This window comes from Puntigrus tetrazona, chromosome 2 (genome assembly GCF_018831695.1).
Source record: "Puntigrus tetrazona isolate hp1 chromosome 2, ASM1883169v1, whole genome shotgun sequence".
Lineage (NCBI taxonomy): Eukaryota > Metazoa > Chordata > Actinopteri > Cypriniformes > Cyprinidae > Puntigrus > Puntigrus tetrazona.
The window spans coordinates 3,170,243-3,192,489 of record NC_056700.1 but is presented as its reverse complement, the minus strand read 5'-3'; the positions used below and the strand labels follow the sequence as shown (position 1 = coordinate 3,192,489).

Here is a 22,247-nt window from a genome sequence, read left to right as displayed (position 1 = left end):
CAGTGAAACTGTGTAATGCATCCTTCTCCTTCCCCACAGATCCCATGTTGAAGACCTCAGGTGTACCGCAGTGCAACTTCATAGCATGAAAGGTCAGATCCCAACGATTTCTATTGATTTTGTCTTTTAAAGTACTGCAGGCCTGCAGTAAATATGATTGCACCTCTACATTGTGTCTGTTTGGACATGAGTGACACGGCGGGACTTGTAAAACCTGGAAGAGAACAAGTGTAATCTTTGATGAAGTCTACTATGTGCGCATACTTTGCGTTGGATTTTTGCTAATGTGCGGTATTACTGTAGTGTACGTGGCCAGATGTGGGCACGTGCATCGAGCGTGAAGCCATACAGCGGCATTTCTGGGGCACTAAAACGGTTTATTTTTGTTTGTTCATTGGTATTAAAAGTGCAGTAGGAAAACTGTCCATCAGAAAGCCAGACTAAAATTCTAATGTGCTTTCTCAGAAAAAAAGATTCAATAAAATCATGGGGATTTTAAGGAAGAGAGATGATGAAGCATGGTACAGTATATTGCACATCTTGGAGAATACAGTTGGTCGTGTATAAAATCATACATCGCACACAGTATTCTACAGAAGCATCAATTTGAAAAAAAGCCAATCACACAATTCAAACCTTAGAGATAACAAGATCAATTTTCTTACTTTTACTTAATGATTCTGTTTTCTCTTTTCTTGACAATTTCATCTTGCCAGCCATAAAAGACTTTTGTCAAGGCAGAATTTTGTCAGAATTATAATTCAAAAAACGTTTTTTCTTATGCGATTTGAAATGGTTTTCCAATTATTTTTGCTTTTTATTTCGATTTGTCGTATTTTTGACTGACAATTATGGCTTTATTTTAGACCATACCTCTCAGGAACCACAGGTCGGGAAACAAGCTATTCTGTGATGAATGTGCATATGTGGAAAATCCTGGTATTCATCTGGTCCTGCCCCCAAACTAAAAGAGGAAAATGTAATCTTATCAACGTGAGAATAGAAAGAACAGCTTATCATATTCACTCTTCTAAAGTTCTTCAATATCAGGATGCCACAGGGAATATCAGCCTTAACCTAAACCTGTGGAACAAGCAAGAGAGAAGAGGCTACATTTTTTCTTTTCTTTTTTTTTTTTTTTTTTTTTTTAAATCCCCAAAACATGAATCCAATAGTCTGAGAATTGAGCCGAAAAAAGAAAGAATAGTTCCACACCGCTACTACACCAGACAATAACTTCTCAGTGAAATTTCTTTTCAAATGATGGCTTTTCATTTGTACCAACAGAGGAAATGATCGACTTTCGCTATTAAGATTGTGATAGGACTTTTTCTCAAGTGATTACAAGAGTGGGTTTTTTTTCTGAGAAACGTTAGAGATGTTTCTCCATCTATACATAGAAATCACTGTCATTTTGGTGGAAGATAAAGCCAAAAAAGTGGTGTGAGAAAGTCAAAAAGTTGAATGTGAGCACAGGAGAGAGTCAAGCAGACAAACGGAGAAACAGAGAAATATGAAGCTGAGAGCAAGAGTCAGTTGTGAGATGATGTCTTCTATACCCATCTACCCTCTGATATCTTCCAACTGGTATCTTTAACAGACCGATAAAAGAGGTATTAGAAGAAATAGTGAACAACAATGTCATTTATAAGTTGACTTTACCTTCTTATATATGTTCAACATCCACAGGCTGCACTTTTGATACGTTACCTAAAATTCACAGCGGTTTGGACAATCTATAGTTTCAGGAATTAGGAGCATATAAAATATCTCTCAGTGCGTGGATTACCATCTTGAACTCTTTAGTTGTAACCATTCTGTTTTCTACAGAATAGTAGCAGCTTATGGGTTTAAAGCACCAAAATAACATTTTGAAATATTACTTGATTTCCAATGTTTTTATTTCATTGATAGAAATTTTTGTACAGGTGGGTTACATTGGTTATATATGTATGAGAGAGAGAGAGAGAGAGAGATCCATGCGTTACTTCAGTTGGGTTTGATAGGAATCCCGCAGCTGCATAATGTGCGTTCCAGTCAGAAACACAAACTTTACCTGGATCGTTGTCTATGAGCCTTAAGCTCTGTGTCAGTCTGATCATAAGGAACATGCTGGCAAGAACATATACAGTACGATAAAGCAACGGCTTTACATGCATCATTCTGAGCTGTGTATAAGTAATACTTCAATAGCTTTGAGAGGCTAACCTGACGCTAAAGATCAAGCATTATCTGCCTCACAGTGAAGATGAACAGTTGTGATTGCGATCTTCGTTCAGATATGATTCTTTGTGTTCCTCTCTCTTATGATGTTGTCAGTATTGTTCAGCTTGACTGAGACGGGATCTTTACGGATTATGTACCTGAAACCAAAACAAATATGATGTATATATGCACAAACATATAATGTAACAAAAAATCTGTCTGTTACAATGAAAAAAAAACTACTAAAATAGGTAAGTGAGAAAATAAGAATGAGAGAATAAGAATGCATAGTGTTTCTATGAAGTGCAATAAATTCAGCTTCACTTACACAATGTCATTGAGCTCCAGCCTTGTATCTGGAGACGGGTTGATTAAGACATACGAGTGGCTGCTCTGGTTAGTACTCGGCTCATCTGGATTGAGAGACAAATGTTAATAATATAACTACAATCTTCTTGAACTGGGGTTCCCAACTCCGGCCCTCAAAATCCACTTTTGATTCCAAATAATGATAATGCTTTTATCCAAAGAGACACTAGGTGCAATCAATTTTTTAACAAAAACAAGTAGATAAAATGTAGTTTTTAAAGAAAAAGCACCAGTAAAAGCAATTATTAGAGGGTCAATGGTGTGTATTTTTTTTAATAGTTAAATTAGAATTGTAATATATAGTAGCAGAGTCAAATAATAACACTTAAATATTGTAATCTACATCATTAAAATTAAAATTTTAGGAATTTTAGTTGTGGCTATACTGTGTGTCTCTTTATTGCACCTAACACAGAACTGCGTATGCTATGTGTGTCCACCGGATGCTCTCCAAAATGTTGCTGTGTAGATATTATGGTGCCGAATTGTTGAATAAAGCTGTTAGTTTAGATTTCTTTCCATACAAAAATGATGTATTTATGACAGATTCATTAGGGCCGTAATGAAAAGTCTACAGGTCCTTGATAATTTGATAATGATAATTTTTTTGAGATTTTTTGGTTTTCAAGAGCTATATGCCAAAATCATCAATATTAAAACAATAAAAAGGCTTGAACTACTTCAGTTGTGTGTAATGAATCTAAAATATACGAAAGTCTAATGCTTATCAGTACATTACAGAAAATAATGAACTTTATCACAATATGCTAATTTTTTGAGAAGGACCTGTATAATATACTCAATCGTTAACCCCTTCAAAATCTGCAGTTTTCATCAAGCCATTTACTTCAGTCGAGGAACTTGCTGGCACATACTAGAAGAGGCAAATTGCCAAAAACCCTTCATTGAACACCCTCATACTCCTTCTGTAGATGAAGCTGTATCGCAAATATCACAAAATTGTGATCGGCTAACATGAAACGTGGCTAACGTGCATTAATTGCATTTTATCGTTTTTTATTATATGCAAGTATTTAACCATTATACCAATGTTAGAATGAGAAAAATGATCAAAATATTTTAGTTTCAAATGTTTGGCAACAACCAAAATTTCATTAAAGATCTAGCACATACTGAGTGACAGTTCTCTAATTTGTTGAAAAACTGGACAGATTCTGACTTTATAACTCATAGCTTTGAGTTAATTGAGAAAGAAAAAAAAAAATTGTGAGGGAAAAAAAATGACCCCGCCCCTCTCTTCTATGAAGTGACAAGCCGGTCTTACGAGACGGTTTACTTCAGTCGAGGAACTTGCTGGCACATACTAGAAGAGGCAAATTGCCAAAAACCCTTCATTGAACACCCTCATACTCCTTCTGTAACGTGGGAAACGTGGCTAACGTGGCTAAGGGAACTACTGATTTTAGACTTTTTTATGCTTTCGTTTTTACACGCATTTATATTCAAACACCTTGTACAATGAATTTTGCATCCGATGACCCCCTTTAAAATCAATAAAACATTGTAGATAACACCCTGCTTCATTCTAAAATCTGACTGGTGTCTCACCGAATCCCTGTGTGGAAAGCCCCAGGTTCTTCATGCGTTTCTTGACCATCTCAGTGAGCTCCTGTCTCTCAGAGCATGAGAGCAAGATGCCGCGCTGCTGGCTCAGTCTGTCTGCTTCGCGCTCGGCGTGCCACGGCCCCAGCAGATTGGACGCCCACTGCATGCTCCTTCGACGCAGAGAATGAACCTGGATGTCTGGCTGTTCACAGTGAAGACCCTGCTGTTGCTCCTCCGGGTCCTTTCCCTCCTCAAAGACTGACACCTTGTCTGACATTTGGGATTGCGGAGTCTAGAAGAAAACAAAACTAGGTTTGTCCTGTCATTCTTGATATTTCCAACATGCTGATATTTACAAAATTTTACCTCTTATTCTGTATCTGCGAATGCGAATTCATTATTATTTTAATAACCATTTTATTTTTAATTTTAAAAGGAACAATTACAAAAATCCATAACCTCTAATTGCATTTTAGCGTTTTTTATTATATGCAAGTATTTAACCATTATACCAATGTTATAACCAAAATTTCATTAAAAAGCTAGCACATACTGAGTGACAATTCTCTAATTTGTTGAAAAACTGGACAGATTCTGACTTTATAACTCATGGCTTTGAGTTAATTCTGAGAAAGAAAAAAAAAATTGTGAGAGAAAAAAATCACTATTATCTTTAATTTAATTAGTGACTGCAGCAATCTTCAATCCACTTAGTAAGATTTACAGTGAAGTTTGGAATATTGGAAGGATGCGTTAAATTCATGCAAAAAATGGCAATATATTTCATCTAAGAATCATGAAAAAAAAATTCACATAATTGTTAATAAACCTAACGATAAGTAAAAAGTAAAGCTGGCTCCTGCCTATCCCTTCCTTCCCAGTGTAACTTGTTCTTGATCTATGAAGTGGATTAACCTCCGGAGGTTCAAGTATCTCCGACTCAGTCCTGTAGATGCCGATGGGAATGTCTCCTACAGTGGAGGAGAGCATTTCATACAGTCTGCCATACGTCTCAATGCACAGATCTTCCTCTGTGATACTCATCTGAAACGCAATACACAATACTGTAACATCAAATAATAGCAATCTAATAAAAGTCATTGAAATGAGGATGTGGGGACTGTGCTGATGTTAAACGTCATACTTACAGAGCATAAGAAACCCGATTTTGGTGTGGTTTCTATTCCAAGCAGCAGTTTGGTAATGGTTATCATGTAATCCTTGACAAAACACTGAAACAACAGAAACACTTCTTGCACAATAATGGACAAATTTAAAGGCATGAATATTTATGATTTCCAACAGCATACGTACCAATGAAATGTTCAGGGTTAGTACAATATTTATTTAATTATTAATTTTTTTATTGCGCTTAAATACTATTTAAGGTAATTTTACAATGTAATTTAATCATGTGATCAAAGTTACAGTTTCAGCATCATTACTCCTGTCTTCAGTCTTCATTTTAATATGCTGACTTTTTATTTATATCAATAATGAAAACAATTGTGCAGGACTATTTGATGAATAGAACATTTAAACAAAGCATTTATTTGAAATAGAAGTCCAAAAAATTGTATATAGGCAAGAAAATATGTGCTAGATCGAATTCCACCACTGTGATGAATGACTGACCTGTATTTTTAAGCACATCTATTGTTTACATCTAGTATATTGCTAATGTTTCCATCTACTGGTCATTAGCAGGCGCACAGGCAAAAATGATTTCAACTCAACAGGCAGCAGCACATTCGGCGTGTTTCAGTACCTGATAGAGCAGTGTGTCTAGCATCCCAATGCTAAACACCCGACCAGCTGCAAAAGGAAGGCGAAATATGAAGGACAGGTTTGAGCCTTTCTCTCGTTCTTTCTGCTCCGTGAAGCCATGCAGAAAAACACAGAAAGAAGGTTTAGGGCAATACAGATTAATCAAATCGAAACCATTATTTCATGATGTATTCTGCTCACCTGCTCTAGTTTGGAGAAGGCCAGCGCGTGACAGTCCTTTGCGCTGAACTGCATGAATCTCATGTTAGCGGGATGGGTTAACTCTGTGATGATGTTGAGACTGGAGAACAACCTACAGACCAGTCATTCAATTCAGTTACTTCTGTTGCCTTGTGTATTTCAAATTTTACAAGGATATGTTTTTACTATGATATTGCAATGAATTAAAAAGTAAGCTAAGGATTGTAACTTAAGTGTGCTTAAAGATGTTACGGTTTCGTTACTATATTTCTTAACAATTTCTTTCTTCTGCTGAACACAGAAGATATTTAGAAGCAGTGTATATCTTTTTTCTTTTTTTTTGCAACAGAAGAAATAAACTCACAGCTTTGAAACAACATCAAAGGTGGATAATTTATTTCTGAGTGATCTTTTAATAGACTTTTAAATAGCGCGCTTTGTAGTAATGTGTAATTGAAAGTTTTTCAATCATATTTTCAATTATTATTTAAAAATCTTTTGCCATGCTTTGAAAAAAAAACGTAAGAAATGTATTTTTACCTGAACAGGGTCTGGACATTAACAATGGTTTTTGCATCAGCCATATAGTCTTCCTCAGCGAACATGGTGCTCTCCTTATCTACAACCACCATATTAGCAGCAAACGAGACGCCACAACGCAACAGGTCATCCAGACTGTAAAGAATCAAACAAGAAGCCAGTAAGATTTTCCACTGGATTTTGAATTATTGCAGAAAACGTGAAGCTCTGTGATCAACAAAGATTCTCTCACATTTAGTGAAACGTTCTCAAGCCCAACTTTTATTGATTTTGTTGAAGTGAAAATCTGTGGTTGCATGACTTGGTAACCCTGGAGAAATATTTTTACTTTTTGAAATGGTCTCTCGTGTTATGTTGGATCACTTTTGGGGCAAAGGCAAATTTATCATCTGAATACTAAAGCCTGATGTTTGTTAATGTTTGTGCGGGTGTACAAATCTATGGCATTTCAGCCTGTCAAAACAGCCTGGTCCAACTATCTATATAAGTTGCCACTGAATGCCATTTCATCTGAAACATTCTCCTTCACTGTAAAGATAATCTCTATAAGACAAAGAACGACGTGTTATTCACATAGAAAAGATGCTCTCTCACTCAGCATTTCTCCCTTGAAGCTTCCGGTGACAGTTCAGAGCAAATTTTCAGTTCTAACCGAGATTGCCACACCACAAATGCAAGGGCACCCCTGCAGATGTGCACAAGTGAGTGTGTCACTTGCCCAGACCGTGCACACACTGAGTCTTGCCTCTCTGCACTTGCAGAACACCTTTGTCAGTGAAAGTGTCAGCCCCAGAAGAGTCCGTCTGGAGCCGTCAGGATGAACCACCAGTGAGCCTCCCATTAGAGACCAGCACCATTCTTTCCAGAACTACCCTATTCGGCTCATGTTCACTCTTCCAACTGATGACACCAAGTCCAGACTAGACCTCTCTTGATAAAGTCTCGCATTTGCATTCCAATCCCCCATTCAGCCTCAAAGCCTCTGAAGTGTTGAAGCCTTTGTTCACACTATCAATGCTGAGTCATCCCTCACACTTTGCACATGCCGAACAAACTACAAATGTGATAGTGGACCAAATGACTATGAAGATCACCTATGAACAAACTATGAAAAATTTGTGCCAAACGACTATAGGTTCAATCTCAACCCGAAGTTGGTTTACCAGTGCGCTCTACTCCGTTTAGAGTGCAGAACGTCTCTCTTTCTCAGAAGATGAGCAGGGAGCTAACTTACTTTACCCGGTCTAGGCCCTCAGGATTTATGTGGAGCACTCATCAACATTCAGAGGAGCTATCTGTGTGCCTCGGAAGCTGCACTAAAGGGCTGCCAGTTACAAAGCAGTGATTATCCTTCTGGATAATCCTTATGCCTCGTTGGGCTCTGAGTCCCCCATTTCAGTGTGGGCCCACTCCACTAGGGGTGTGGCCTCTTCAGGGGCTTGGTCCAGTGGAGTTGGGGATATTTCTCAGGCAGATATTTGCTATGATTCAGGCACAAATCTTGCATCCCTGGTGCATGTCTTGACTACATGCTATGGGACTGCAGGACGACTTCAGTTCTGCACTTCTAGCACAGCGCTACGGTACATTGTTCCCCATGTGTGATTCAACCCATGGAGAGAGACTATTTTTAAAATGGAACACTCTGGTTACTAATGACACGCAGTCAAAAGAATCTGACTGAATGGCATTCAGGGCTGACTTATATAGGCAGTCAGTACAGTGTGTTTTAGTGGGCTGAAATGCTAGAGGTTCGTGAAGCTGCACACATGTTAATAAATCATGCTTCAGAATTCAGTTTCCCTAACTGTGATTCAACGCAAGACTCTTATTTGCTTGGTCAGTGTCATTGATCAGATTAACATAATGTGTGGTCTGTTTACATAATGACTATAGCATGTAATATATTGCTGACTATACTACTAGTGTTTCTGGAATGCACTTTTTTGTGTATGAAGTATGAGTCTTTTCTTCCCTGCAAATGATGCATTTTCTGCCGCCATTTATCACTCAATTTATCACTTGGGGTTAAAAGTTGGGTTTAGTATAACCTAGGTTTTCTGAACTACTATGGAATCAGTAGTTCAAAAATAATTTGTTTCTGTATTTTAAGACTCAATAATGCAATGTCTTTGTTATCTTGAGAAGGTGACTCTCAGTGTACAACAGCAGGCTTATCTTTTTCCGGACGACAAATTGTAAATGGATTATTTGAGGACAGGGTACAAACAAATAATGTTTCATGTTTCATGATAATGTCTCTTGCCTGTCGATCGATCCAAGTAAGTAATATATCATTGGGAACCAACAGACAGTCTCAAGAAACTCTGCGTCTGGCCTAAAAGAAAGAAATTCAATATTATGTAGACACTAGAGCTACTTGACCACAAGCTGTTGGCAGCTAAATCAAAGCTCAATGAACGTGGTGAAAAATAGTGATGTGTAAAATTAGGATGTTTACTCATTTTCCAAGAGCAGCACGATGGGACACAGTTCATTCTCTGATCTGTAAGAGGCTCGTAATGGGAGGATGAAGTTGTACAGGCCATTTCCTGTGGTCTCGGCAGACACAATGATGAGCTTATTCTTCAAACTGTAAGCTCTGACATCATCTTTGTCTTTGTGGTTGCAGGTCTTGGACAAAAACTGACATGGCGATAAAGCAATGCAATATTTTAAAATGTATTGCAATAGAAAACATACATTTAAATCATAACACAATTTTTACTGTAATTTGAACGCATAAATGCAGACTTGTCAAGCCAAAGTTTGCAAAAATTCCAAACCTTGTTGGAATTTTTGCACCTTTGCACCAAATGCACCTTAGTAAAATAAAAAAGAGCAATTTAGTAAAATTATTGTTTTAAACTCGCCCAAGCGTAATCAAAAAATTTACCTTTTCCAGCTGCATACAACATTTGTGTGCTTTCTCTTTCCGTAAATGGCAACGTACTGGTGAGCTTCCAATGTAGGGTAAATATGGAGGATATCCCTTAATGTAACTGCAAGTTTCAAGAGATCTTGACATTACTTAGTGTTTCTTTGTTGACATTTAATCAAATAGATTTTTTTCTACCAGCAAAATAAATAATTACCCATTGCTGCCTTCATTTCTGGTACAGGGCTGACATGGGCTCTTTGACTCGTCAATGAGCATGTTGTCCGTGTCAAATAAAGGTGAATCAGGCAATTCCAGAACGGGAACCATTTTTGTTTTTCTGGTCTCAGATATGTTTGTTTCAATTGAGAGCGATGGACCTAAACCGGACGGGATGCTTATTTCCTGCATGTCTATGGCCATGGTACCTTTAGGAAATACGAGCAAAAATCTTTAGACAGAAATATAAACATTGTATTTTCCATTCACGTGTTTTTAAGAGAATCTAAAGGGCACAGAAGACCTTCCTAAAGATTCTAAGAATCCTCTCAGAGAGCTCCTAATTTAGCTTAAAAATCTCTAACTAGGAGGCTTAGCTTAAAAGTGATTCAGGACCAATCTAAGAGCAACTCTGAGTGAGGAAAAGACCAAAACTTTAAGAGATCATAGCTGCTGCTGCATAGCTGCCTTTTTCCAGTTGCTAAATATGTTAATGTAGTGATTTACTTCTATTGCATTTCTGGGCAGTTTTATAAATGTCTCTAGTAAGATTTGTCACAAACATAATTCCTGCATTATCTAATGTGTAAAGTATTATTAACTCACTTTCATGCATTGCATTTAACACATTTGATCTTCTTTTGTTCATTTTCTCCACTGCTGAAGAAACTCTTAAGCTTCTTAAAAGTCCTAATTCGTACTGCTACTTCAAAAACAATAAAAAATCCTACTGACCCCAACCTTCTGAATGGTGTTGCTGTGATATGTACATTATCTTTCTTTGAATTATTATAATGCTTATTTGCCTGACCCATGCTAGTTATAACGCTGCTGGCTGGAGGAGTCTCGTTTCCTTTCCTGGCCTTAAATATGGAGTTCTCCTCTTTGCTGAGACTGATGTAGAAGCACACGTCCAAAGGTTTCATGATGTGCTGAGGACCAGGGTTCAGCAGTATATTCTTAGTGTCGTCAGGGCAGACTCCAATGAGACAGATGCCGTACCTACAAACGTGAGAGAGATATTTTCACAAGATGAAAGTGTTCATTTTCGAGGAATCAAATGTTATTTTCACTGTACTGTAAGATTTAATGCATTTCTAAGATATGCTTTTCCCACATACTCACTTATTATATGCATTAAAGGAGGCGTAAGGGAAGCTCTTTCCCTCATACTCAGAAAAGAAGATGCTTTCTTTCAGAACAATGCTGTACACTTCATTTCCTGAGCATTTCCCATAAATCCTGTGCCAGTCCTCAGGAGAATGCTGACCCTCTCTGCAGAGATACACAGATCATATCATATCATATAGTGTTTTACTAGTGTTTTATAGAGGATCACAAATAAGCACAGCAATTGGGGTCTAACCTAGTAACAATGCAGCCACAGGATAGGTTAAGACGTGCTTATTGGGGTGTTAAATAATGGCATAAATATTGATAAAGTGACTACCACAAACCGAAGTAAATCAACTTGCATGATTTAAGGTGCATTTGCAAGGCAACAATGTACAAAAAAAGCGTGTCTTTGCATTTTTGAAGTTTCACATACATACCCAGCTGAAACGATAAGTCTATCGTTAACAACTATAAAAAATTGTCTACAAATATGTAATTCACAACATATTCATCTGTTCGCTTGATTTACTAAACTGTTATATTGTTATAACTGTTATACACATGATATATTAATTCATCCCCTCAATTTACTAGATTGTTTACCTAATTTGTTCCCTGATTTAAAGTAAATTGTGCACTCTATTTATATTTCTGCCCGTTCTCTGTAAATTGTGCTCACAAAATAATAATTCTTTGTAGCCTACATCCTGTTCTCTTTTGCATTCTCATGTTGCTAATGTCCAAACGGCAACCTCCCGGTCTTTATCGTGAAACCAAAACCGAATTGACAAAAAATGGCAATTCGTCGACTGGCCACTAGAGGCTGGAGTCAGTCCCATAGACTCCCCATGTTAAAATTCTCACCTTTATAGCATGTTTACAGCTAGGGGCGTCAGTGCATCAATGCATTGCAATATTGGCGTGTTTTATAGAATTAAACATGGAAAAAAACGTGTCAGTCTCACTTTAAGGTAACGTAATTTCTGCTTTCATTTAGTATCTTTAGTTTTCTTGTATCTGTAGTCAAATTTGACAGTAGTTTCTTTGTACTACTAGGGTTTGCGAGCCTCAAAACGTTTTCAGGGGTACTGTTCCTTTAAGTGTTTTGATTTGTCATCCAGAAGCGTACTCACAGGCCTTGACTTGTGTGCACCAGCAGGGTGACGAAGGTGGATGTGGCAGGACAGATGCAGTTCAGGGCCAGCATAGCGTATTTAAACTCTTCCTCACAAACGATATGATCTGAAGGGCCAAACAGACGATACAACTGTGTTGAAAACATCCGCGCCAAAGTCTTTTTGCTGCATTGCTCGTAATGTCCTGGAATCATCTACAAAGACCGATTTATCATTACCTGCGAATTTCACATGAAGTTTGTTTTCTGGTTTGAGAATCTGAACGAAAAGAGTGCAGCTTGGAGCGAAGTCCTTCACTGCCCAAGCCCTCAGGATGGTCTGGTAATCCTGAGAAGAAACAAAGAAGTTATTAAAGGTGGAATATTCATAGAAATATAGCTCTGGGACGTATCCATGTCCCATCCCTTCACTGATGATTTAAAGGGTAATGAACTGAGAGATATCTCAGTAATACATACGGCTGCGTTTCGGTCAGCCTCACAGCGGCAGGTCAGAATGAAACAAGCCTCAGCATTATCCAGCCTGTGTGGAAAGACGAGTTTTCAGAGAATATGTCTTGCATTAAGTTTCTTTCATCATTGGCATTTTTTAACTTAGCTAGCTTTTTGTTTAAAACAAGACAAAACAATTTTGGGTAACTCTTTATTTTCAGCGTCTTTGTTACATGTACTCACTATAGTAAAGTAGGCATACTTACATGCAACTTTTTTCTTGGCCAAAATATATGCTAAATATTTGTTATAAGCTGCGAATCTCAATAAAAAATAAATCAATATTTGCCAAAATGCATTTTAGGGGCAACAATGGTTTTCAGTCTTACAGTTCCTTATGTATATTTAGGCTAAATGCAAATGTAGATAGATTTACAGTAATTTAATAATTAAAATTTTATAATAAAAGAAAATTTTAATAAAATTTTTCTATACAATATATTGCAAAAACAGAACATTATAAAGTTTGTTCCTTGCTGATTTTATATCAAAATGTGTTCTATGTTCGAGTAAGCGTTTTCTTTAAATGTGATACATTTTACATTTTTTAAAATACACAAAAATGGACAAAAACAAATCTAAACTAGTTTTGAAAATATACATGTACATGAATCTATTTTAGAACATATTTTATCAAAAACATTTTAGTATTAAAGAAAAGAACGGATTTATAGTTTTTTTTTCTGTACACTTTAAATGTACAAATACACTGTAACAATGACACTGTTAAATAAAGATTAACAGTGTCAGAAAAATGTACTTATGTCTTACACAATTTTTATCTCAAAAAATCCTTTTTTTAGACTTTCTTTGATAATTAAGTGATTTAAGTCAACACTCTGGCATTTGGGTTCTGTTTCAAATGTGATTCCCAATGAAAATTCAATGTTGATTCAACATAAAATGTCAAATATAATTATTTAAAATTCATGTCTGTTTTTAAATAATCAGTTTGATAAAGTAGCATTTCCTCTATATGGCAGCAGCGGCACAGCATATATGTGGGGTGTGTTAAAAGCCTTACAGTACCACGGCAGATTAACATAAATGTCTTCAAACTCACTTTGCTCTGACCAGATCTTGATCTTTGAGAGCAGAGCCCTGCAGATATATGACTCTGTGTGACCACATGGGGATCCGCAGCACCCGTCTCACCGCCACGTCCTGCTCTGCCGGGCAAAGGATGATGACGTAGTACTCCTGGAAGACAACAGCGACCAAAATAAAGTTTGACAAGACTCAAATGAAAATTTTAACAGGAAAATTCAGGAAAAAATCATTTTTTTCCCCCGACTGTCATGCAGTTTCTGTCCTAAATGCCATTAGTGCATGTCAGGACATTTGTGTATCTAGTAATTGCTGCTGTAATCATGTACTGTTTCGCACTTACTCAAAATACTCATATAATATGACAGACAGAACTTTGCCTTCAACTAAATCGATCATTTAAAATGACTATTTTTGTCAACTAGTTTGCAGTATACTATATAGGTCAATACTTTAGAAATTTAGCCTTTTCTTATAGCTATAATCAGACCTTCCCTTCACAGAATCAGCTGAGCACATACAAAATCTGATTCTAAAGAAGCATGCAAAGATTTATGGAAGTCTGACCGTATGGGGCATTATAACTGTTACACGAAAGTGAAAAATATGGCACGTGATTTTACTGAAATTGGTGTTTTTCATCGCTGGTTTAGATTGTTAAAAGCTGTATCGCTGCCTGAACCCAGTTAACTGGTGCTTGTGGCTATATGTTATTTTTGTTATGTACCTGAAGAATGGGGTGAGCGTAAAACTCATTTAGGAAATCCATCAGCAGGTCGATTTTAATTGAACTGACGCACAGCACCACGTGTCTCTCGGTTTCTGCTCTTTGCTTGCTGTAATCTCCTCCTGACTTCTGCCGCTCTATCCACAAGTAGGCCAGCTCCTCAAACTAGTGCATCACAGCACACGTAGAAAACACCATAATGCACTGCATTAGCTCTTTAAAGACATTACTGCGACAGTGGCTGCAGATTATACCTTTTCTGAGACATCCCTCGAGGGATTTAGATAAACCTATAAACATTTTTGGCTAAACTAACCCTATACATTTTCAAAGTATTCAAATTACTTACTTTAATAATAAGGTGAATTAAATGCATTTTTCCACAGTATACCATGCTATATACGGTCTACAGTGGTTGTTATTCATTGCTGTTTTAGGGTTTAGTATGAAGGCAAGCTTACCTGGATAGGCAGGACTATTAAAGCCACAAATATCATAATAACAACCAGCAGCTTGGAGGGCCAGACATCAGGAAGGACATCTCCAAACCCCACTGTAGAGAATGTCACGATGCAGAAGTACAAAGAGTCAAAAACTGTGATTTTGTTTCCAGCACGCTGCAAGTGCTCAATACCACAAATGCTGGAGAGAGGAGGAACAAATTGACAAAAGCACACGACACAAACGGTCCTCGTTATGGAAGAGAATTGAAACAATCACTGAATCACAGTCCTGCATTACAAAAAAGCTGACAAAAGCAGCATAAAATCTGCATTATGGCCATAATGCATGCAAACTGGCCCTGTTATGTATTACATACATGATGCACAAACGTATTTGTATATGCATATATTGCACAAATATATGGTTATGAAGAGACTTGAGATATGCACGCTCCATTTCGAGGTAAAACACCACACATTGCAATTGGTCATGAACTGATGGGATCAGGAAATGACCAAGATCTTTTGCTGAGACTCTTTGTCTGCATTAGCCCTCCAAATGACACCAAGTCTATGAGCAAACAGCTTGTGAAAATCTCTAAAAGCGTTGAGATGCACTTACTGGCGGTGTAATGGTGATCGTGTAGTGCCGAACACTTGACCACAGAGCAATTAGTATATTGCTTTAGTCTTGAGATAAAAGAATGTGTTGACAAAAAGAGAGCGTTTATGTTTCTGAAGTCTATAGCAGATAATCTGCAGATATGTTATTTGTAAAACAATTATGCTAGAGCTCTTCTCTGAAATAACCAACTGGTGATTCTTAGTTGATGCGTCAAATTCAAACACTAGTATTACTGTGCCAATAACCTAAAAAAGGACACCTCTCTCATATTTATTAAAAAAATAGTTGAATAGCTGCTGAAGAGGTTTTAAATGAATTAATATACACTAATAGGGATGTTACACCAAATAAATGAAAACAGTATGAGGAAAATCCTTTATCCTTTATCAAAATCCATTTTGATACTGCAATTACGATTACAATAATGTTCTGAATATATCTTTTAAGTATATCAACAAGCAATTAATATTTTAATTACACTATTACCTGTAGATACGAATCTAAACAGCCAGTAGGTGGCAGCAAGTCTTACTTCAATAATAGAATCATTCATTTAAACGATTCTTTCAAACAAGCAAGTGTCCACTGTCTTTACGAATCACTATTCTGCTTAGATTGGAACTATTTTCGTTGGTTGTATTGAACTGTCATTTAAAATGAATATCATATTTGCAAAGTGTAAAATGTATTTCTCTTCTAGAAAGTAGCCCTTTTTTAAAACTAAATGTTATAAACAAAAAAATACAATAATTCATACAGAGGGTAGTTAATTATTATTGTGATTATTATTATTATTACTATTTTTAGTTTTGGTGGTATTTCCGACCTTGCATGATGCTATTTTGCATCACTACCAGATCAGCTTGCTTGATGTTAAGCTTAACAGGGGGGTATTAAAATTTTCTGAGCATAAATGAAAATTCTGTTTAATTAATTACTTATCCTTATGTCGTTTTAAACATCTGTGCATTTTTGTAAACCAAATTAAGCTATTTTTTTAATAAATAATGGAGCTACGAGAATACTCTTCGTGCAAAAAATAAAACAATGACTTTATTAAACAATTCTTCACCCCATCCTTGCTGTCTATGGAGTGCATCAGAAATATTGTCATATGTATTCTGAATACGGCCGAAGATCTCACAGGTTTTAAACGACATTAAAGTATATTATAAGTGTATGAAGCCTAGTTTTTCCTCTGTAACCGTTTGCATAGTTGGTGAGCGTGTGATGACATCATCGTGGGCCTCTATGCATTTCTTCTCCCTTTTCCCCTCGGTTGCGACCCCCTTGGAAGCCTGTGTTCGTGTAATGTATTTTTTAAATGTCCAAACACTTTTTAGAGCCACTCTGCTTTACAATTAGCTTGGCAACAAAGGATTAATAAGGATGTGAACACAAAGGGACAAGTACATTTGTGGTGAGTAAGTGCTTCTCCCTCTAAAAGCAGAAACCACTGAAAATTAGCTGCAATTGAATCTGTTTCTGAGCCTGATCATGCTGTGTGGCTAATGCTGCAGTCTAAGTCAAACCAACGAGAGCTAGCCCTGGTTAAGACTAGAAGACGCAGTTTTTGGGAAATCCTTTCTGACAAGCAGTTTGGGGTCAAATTTGTGTGTGTTGCTTATATATGAGCGGATATTTGGCTGACTCACAAAGTGAAAATGAGGCAGACGATGGTGGAGATGAGGATGAGGAGCTGATTGAACATGGCCGACTGCATCCGGTGAATAGCACGATGAAGATCGTTCTGAAAGCCACAGAGAAATAAGATGTCAGCGTATTTCTGTCACGACAACTCTCACAGGTTTTAGCGTGGTAATAAGCACGACAATGCTAATGCGTTTAGTCTTAATGGAATAGATCCACCACTGCATCCACAGACATGCTACTGTGAGCGTGTAAGAAATACTGCTGCTGCACGTATAACGTATGTGAAATAACCTCCATATATAGCATGCATGATCGCTCTGTAGCAGATGTATAAAGGTGGAGACGGAGGCGGACTGGGACAAAATTTCAGGCCGGGAAATCTCCCACTCATCCAGGCCTTTCCATACATCCACAACAAATTTTGAAACAAGCTTAAATCCCTAGACTGGGCCTATCTCTTGAACTTCCATTTTTCTTATATTCTCTTCATTTGCATGTACCTGTCACTTACACATCTCCATGTTGCAAAAAACCCACCTCATTGTAATTTGTTTGCACATAGTAAATTAGATTAGACCCATGCGTTATTGTTTTATCTTGCCTAAATGTCAGAATTTGTATAATAATAGCTACAGCTTGAATATATCTGTTTTAATGTGTTAATGTTTTTTCAGTTGTTAAAGGTTCTTTATGGAAGCGTGTAGACAAAAAGAGTGTACTTTTACTAGGAACTAGTAAATTTAAGCTATTTTTAGTAAAACCAGGTTAATGTTGGTAAGGGTTGTTGCTTTCTACATTAACTCCATCTAAACCTGTTATAAAACAATGTAAATATTTGTCTGCTATTCCTACTCTTTGCAACAGTAATTATGTCATTTTTCAGTAATTGACTGCTACTGCTAAAATTTGCTAGCAGTTCAATGTTTAAATACAAAGACAAAACTACAACGGTCTATTTACAGATGTAACTGACCTGAATTTCAAGTCCTAAACAGGACAGCTTTGCCTCTCTGCTCCACCTGGACACCCCTTCCAAACCATTCTCGACTCGAGTCTCGAATCTCGAATCCTTTTGGCGGACATGGCGATGTGCCGATTGCCAGTCAAGACTAACCGATTCGTAATTGAATAATTTAGTAATTTTGGGGATTTTAAATATTGATATTATTGAATGGAGAATTCTGAAATACACAGTTTAGTACATTCTGCAGGCAATAATGATAAAAAAAAAAAAGTAGGTCAGCGGACCAAATTGGCTGCCAGTCCGCCCCTGGGTGGAGCTGAGGGAGGTGGAGGGTTAATGACAAACACTGCAACTGCCACAGCAAGCGCTAGCCAAGCATTTGAATGTCGAGCAGCGAGCCCATTGGCTGCTGATGCAAACGAGAATCACCTGCACCATGTGATAACTAAGTTATAATGTGAGATTGAGTTAGACCTATCAGACGTTCTATGATCTATGTGCCATCTAGAATGAATGCCGAATTTTTGATAATTTCTTCAAAACATATACTCACAACCATGTTTTCCAATGCACGTTTTGCCAGCCAGCAGTTCAGAAACACAGGAATGAAGAGGTTTCGGAGAGGACAGTAAAAAATCTGTCAAAGAACAACCATTACATTTTTGGAAAAACTGAAGCATTTAATCAAAATACAAATGTACAAATGACAATATTATGTGGTTGCTAGATTCCTTGGGTAGAATAGTTGTCAGGGAGTTGCAATGTGGTTTCAGTGGTGTTCTGGTGCCTTATCTTATGCCTTAATCGATCTTTATGTAATCTTTAGACAGAGATGTGACAATACCAGCATCATGGCACTATTAGTGGCAATTATTTGTTGCGTCAACAGTTTTCCAATGATGTACTTACTCCAATCACAAAGGGCACCGTGTCAATCATTTCCAAGATAAATGATATTTGAAATATCTGCTGCCATATGTTTCCCTAGATCATTAGACAGAGCACAAACAGATGTTATCAATATACTTGCATGGAAAATATATCAGTAGGTTGCCCGTACTACTTCAGGGTCATCATTTAGACAATGCTTCTTGAGACAAAGAAAAATATAAATAAATAAGTAAATTAAATAAGAAATCATACCTTGTATCGTAGATACGTCAGCAGGATTCGTATGAATAAACATATCACTGCAACAGACACCTAAAGAAAATGACTCTTAAATAAATAAATATTCTAAGGATTATGAATAACATTATCAGTTCCATAACACAAACCTTTCAGAAAATTATTTAAAAAAATGTTTGGATGTTACAAGATTTATCGGCGAAACTACCTGTGCACACCAAAGTTTGGGATCTCGGTGAACCCAAATAATCAAGGACCTGGTAACAATACAGGGTTATTAAAATTAATAAATCGGAGTCATTTTATATTCAATTTCTGTTTACAGTTTACATACCAGTTGATTCCAAAGTGAGTAAGATTTTGGTACGGGGACTCCAAACTACTGTATGAGGAGAGAATAAATATCAATATGGAAGTGTCACTCAAATAACTTAGGACCGGATAACAACAGAGTTATTAAAATTAATAAATCAGTGCAATTTTTTATTCAGTTTCTGTTTACAGTTCATTGCAATTACCAGTTGATTCCAAACTGGGTGTCATTTGGACAGTCAAAACTATATGAGGAAATAAGAAATATTAAATATGGAAGAGTCTTTTTATAGTATGCAAACTGAATAGAAAAAAATGTATTTGCATTGTATGCAATGTATTCCTTTTCTAGTTTTGTTACACGAAACTCATTCTAATTAGACCAGACTGACTGTGTGTAAGGAATTAGAGACTAGAAATAAAAAAAACAATCAAAAAAAGATATACCATTTATGTTCAGCTTCATTCGAGTCAGTCAGCACTCTGGTTATATACAGAATGCAGCTTAACACCTTAAGTGAAAGATAAAACACTCGCACACTGAGACCTGGATAATACAAAAACAGTGATTAGAAACCATTTTAGACGCTGGTGGTGCAAAACAACATCACATGCACTCAACAAGTCAGATTTTTGGAACATAAACATGAAACAAAACATACAGTTTATAATATTAATAATAACTCTATTTAAATTTGGAAAAGTGTGATATTAGAAACAATGTTCTTTAAAGATACAGAAACACACACACACACACACACACATATGAGTGATTCTATAATATACATTTGGTGTTCAAAGTCATTATTTTATTATTATATTATATATTTTTTATTGTTTTTTTTTTTTATTAATTGTTATTAATTGCAAGATGTTACAGTCCATAACAGTAATAATATTTTTATAAGTGTCTTAATTAGCTGTAAATCATGATTTCTTCTTCTGAATTAGTGTATTTTTTCCATCATGTATCAGTGCACACTAATTACTAATTAATAACAATTAATAATATTTACAACATATTTAGTAGTACTTTTCTTTTGCCAACATTTTATTAATTTTATTTATAAAAAGTCTAAATAGCCACTTGCTTAACAACATTAAATTATTTATTTTTTCTTATAAAAATGTGTGTCCATAACTCATCAACCCATACCATGTTTTCCCTTTGAACAGGTGGAAAAATCGCTCAGAACTGTGTAAAGTACAGGAAATGATGTCACTTTCACTCACTGATAAGATCTGAAGCACTGAAAAGTATTTGTGCTCTATTTTAATCTAAAAACTTCTTATTCCAGTTATTTTGTAGAATGTCAACTCTGTTACCACAATATGAATAGGGTGACCGAATTTATTCCTAATCTCGCACTGGGTTATTTAAAGGTCTTTTAATCATCTTTTCATGTGTTCTCAACACTTATGCCAGCGAGCGGAGTTTGATATGATGATAAAATTGTCAATTCTGTTACTGTCAAACTCTGTTACCAAGATAGAGTAACAAAGCTGAAAACAGAACTGACAGTCCACCGGATAATTCTGTCAATTCTGTTACTTTTTATGTTAACTTTTCAACTTGCAAAAAACAATATATATGTATACCTTTATAATATTTCAACAACATTTAAATTTTACTGGGTATTGCTTATAATACATTTTCAAATAAAAAAATACTAATTCTGTGCAGACATAGGTATTAAGGTATGCTTTTTTGGTTTACGATTTGTCATTTCTATTAAAATGTAATATGTTTTCAATAAGATACTGGAAAAAAAATAGTGAATTTTTTTTTCTTAACTCTTAACTTTGTGTGTGTGTGTGTGTGTGTGTGTGTGTGTGTGTGTGTGTGTGTGTGTGTGTGTGTTTATTTGCAAAATCATTTAACTCGTGTTCTTTTTTTCATTGTCCATTGCAGTTAATCTCAATCAAACTGCAGTTGGCTTGTTCTTTGTTTAGGTTAAAACTATTACCTAAAAACACAGCAAACTAAAAAAAAGCCCAATAAAAATTATTACATATCTTTTTTTTCTCTCTCTCTTTTGTAAACAAGCTCTTCGTTTTTACTGTGTTTTGAATTTCTGGCACACTTGTAAGATCTGTGATCTTAGCAGAAAAGTCAACCGTAAAGAGAAGGAAACAGACATACTGGATCGCTGGTTTTTGATGAAGTAAAACTGCAGGCGTTCTTTGAAACTGTTCTCTTTGACGTAGAAGTCAACCTGCACCCTACTGATCAAACGATACCAATGATCGTAACACTTCTTAAAACGCGATATAACGCAGTCAACAAACTGTTTTAAACACAATCGATCCGAAAGCACTTACTTGACATCGTTTTGCCTTGTCTGCTCTCGAAGCAAAAAATCCTTGAATCTGTGTTTAAGAGGCAAGGGTGCTTCTTCGCTTTCTCCGTCTGCCATTTCTCCAAAGCGCAATGAACTCCTTACCAGAACAGTAAGAAAGTTTGCTTGTGTCTTTGCCTTTTCCCAGTTACTCCTCTGCTTCGGGGTGGGCTGCCACCGCTCTCTCGCATCCCTTTGTCTCTCTTCCCAGAGTCTGATTGACAGACGCAAAAACGCGAATATTGATGCGAGAAGTCGTGTGTGAGCAGCAGCAGCTTCTTCTCACAGACTGTGGCATTCCGTTATCGTTGCGCATTCATATAGACATTAATGCATCGGCCGAATATTTTATGTATGTAAATAAATAAATAGACAACAGCAGCCTGGAGACCGGCACACGCACGCGCTCTGCGTCGATAGTTGCCATTTAACCCTAGCGTTATTATAAGCAATGGATCAAATATTTGCATTCGTGGAACTTTTTAATTAAATGATAACTTCAAACCGACGGCTGAAAAGAT

At 36.5% G+C, this 22,247-nt stretch overlaps 1 protein-coding gene across 1 annotated transcript; it reads right to left on the bottom strand.

The window, feature by feature from the left end:
- Positions 1 to 1,901: 1,901 nt before the first annotated feature.
- On the bottom strand, positions 1,902 to 22,039 carry kcnt2 (potassium channel, subfamily T, member 2). Its single transcript, XM_043254300.1, has 30 exons — positions 21,710 to 22,039; positions 21,531 to 21,613; positions 19,835 to 19,934; positions 19,594 to 19,632; positions 19,410 to 19,457; positions 19,284 to 19,332; positions 19,091 to 19,150; positions 18,857 to 18,931; positions 18,501 to 18,584; positions 16,986 to 17,080; positions 14,724 to 14,904; positions 14,263 to 14,427; positions 13,552 to 13,688; positions 12,456 to 12,519; positions 12,216 to 12,324; positions 11,995 to 12,103; positions 10,871 to 11,020; positions 10,557 to 10,747; positions 9,744 to 9,954; positions 9,545 to 9,650; positions 9,110 to 9,294; positions 8,915 to 8,986; positions 6,649 to 6,783; positions 6,109 to 6,220; positions 5,909 to 6,010; positions 5,289 to 5,372; positions 5,056 to 5,184; positions 4,144 to 4,432; positions 2,534 to 2,618; positions 1,902 to 2,363 (listed from the first exon to the last, which is right to left on the bottom strand). Exons 1-30 carry the CDS (start codon positions 21,802 to 21,804, stop codon positions 2,276 to 2,278), a joined length of 3,432 nt encoding a protein of 1,143 aa, XP_043110235.1. The 5' UTR covers positions 21,805 to 22,039; the 3' UTR covers positions 1,902 to 2,275.
- Positions 22,040 to 22,247: the final 208 nt, after the last annotated feature.

Coding starts and splice junctions, on each gene's coding strand:
- kcnt2 (XM_043254300.1), bottom strand. CDS start 21,804: ATGGCAGACGGAGAAAGCGAAGAAGCACCCTTGCCTCTTAAACACAGA. Junction 9,955..10,556: donor CAGCGTTATAACTAGCATGG/GTCAGGCAAATA, acceptor TATTTCCTAAAG/GTACCATGGCCATAGACATG. Junction 9,295..9,544: donor GTTGTATGCAGCTGGAAAAG/GTAAATTTTTTG, acceptor TCGCCATGTCAG/TTTTTGTCCAAGACCTGCAA.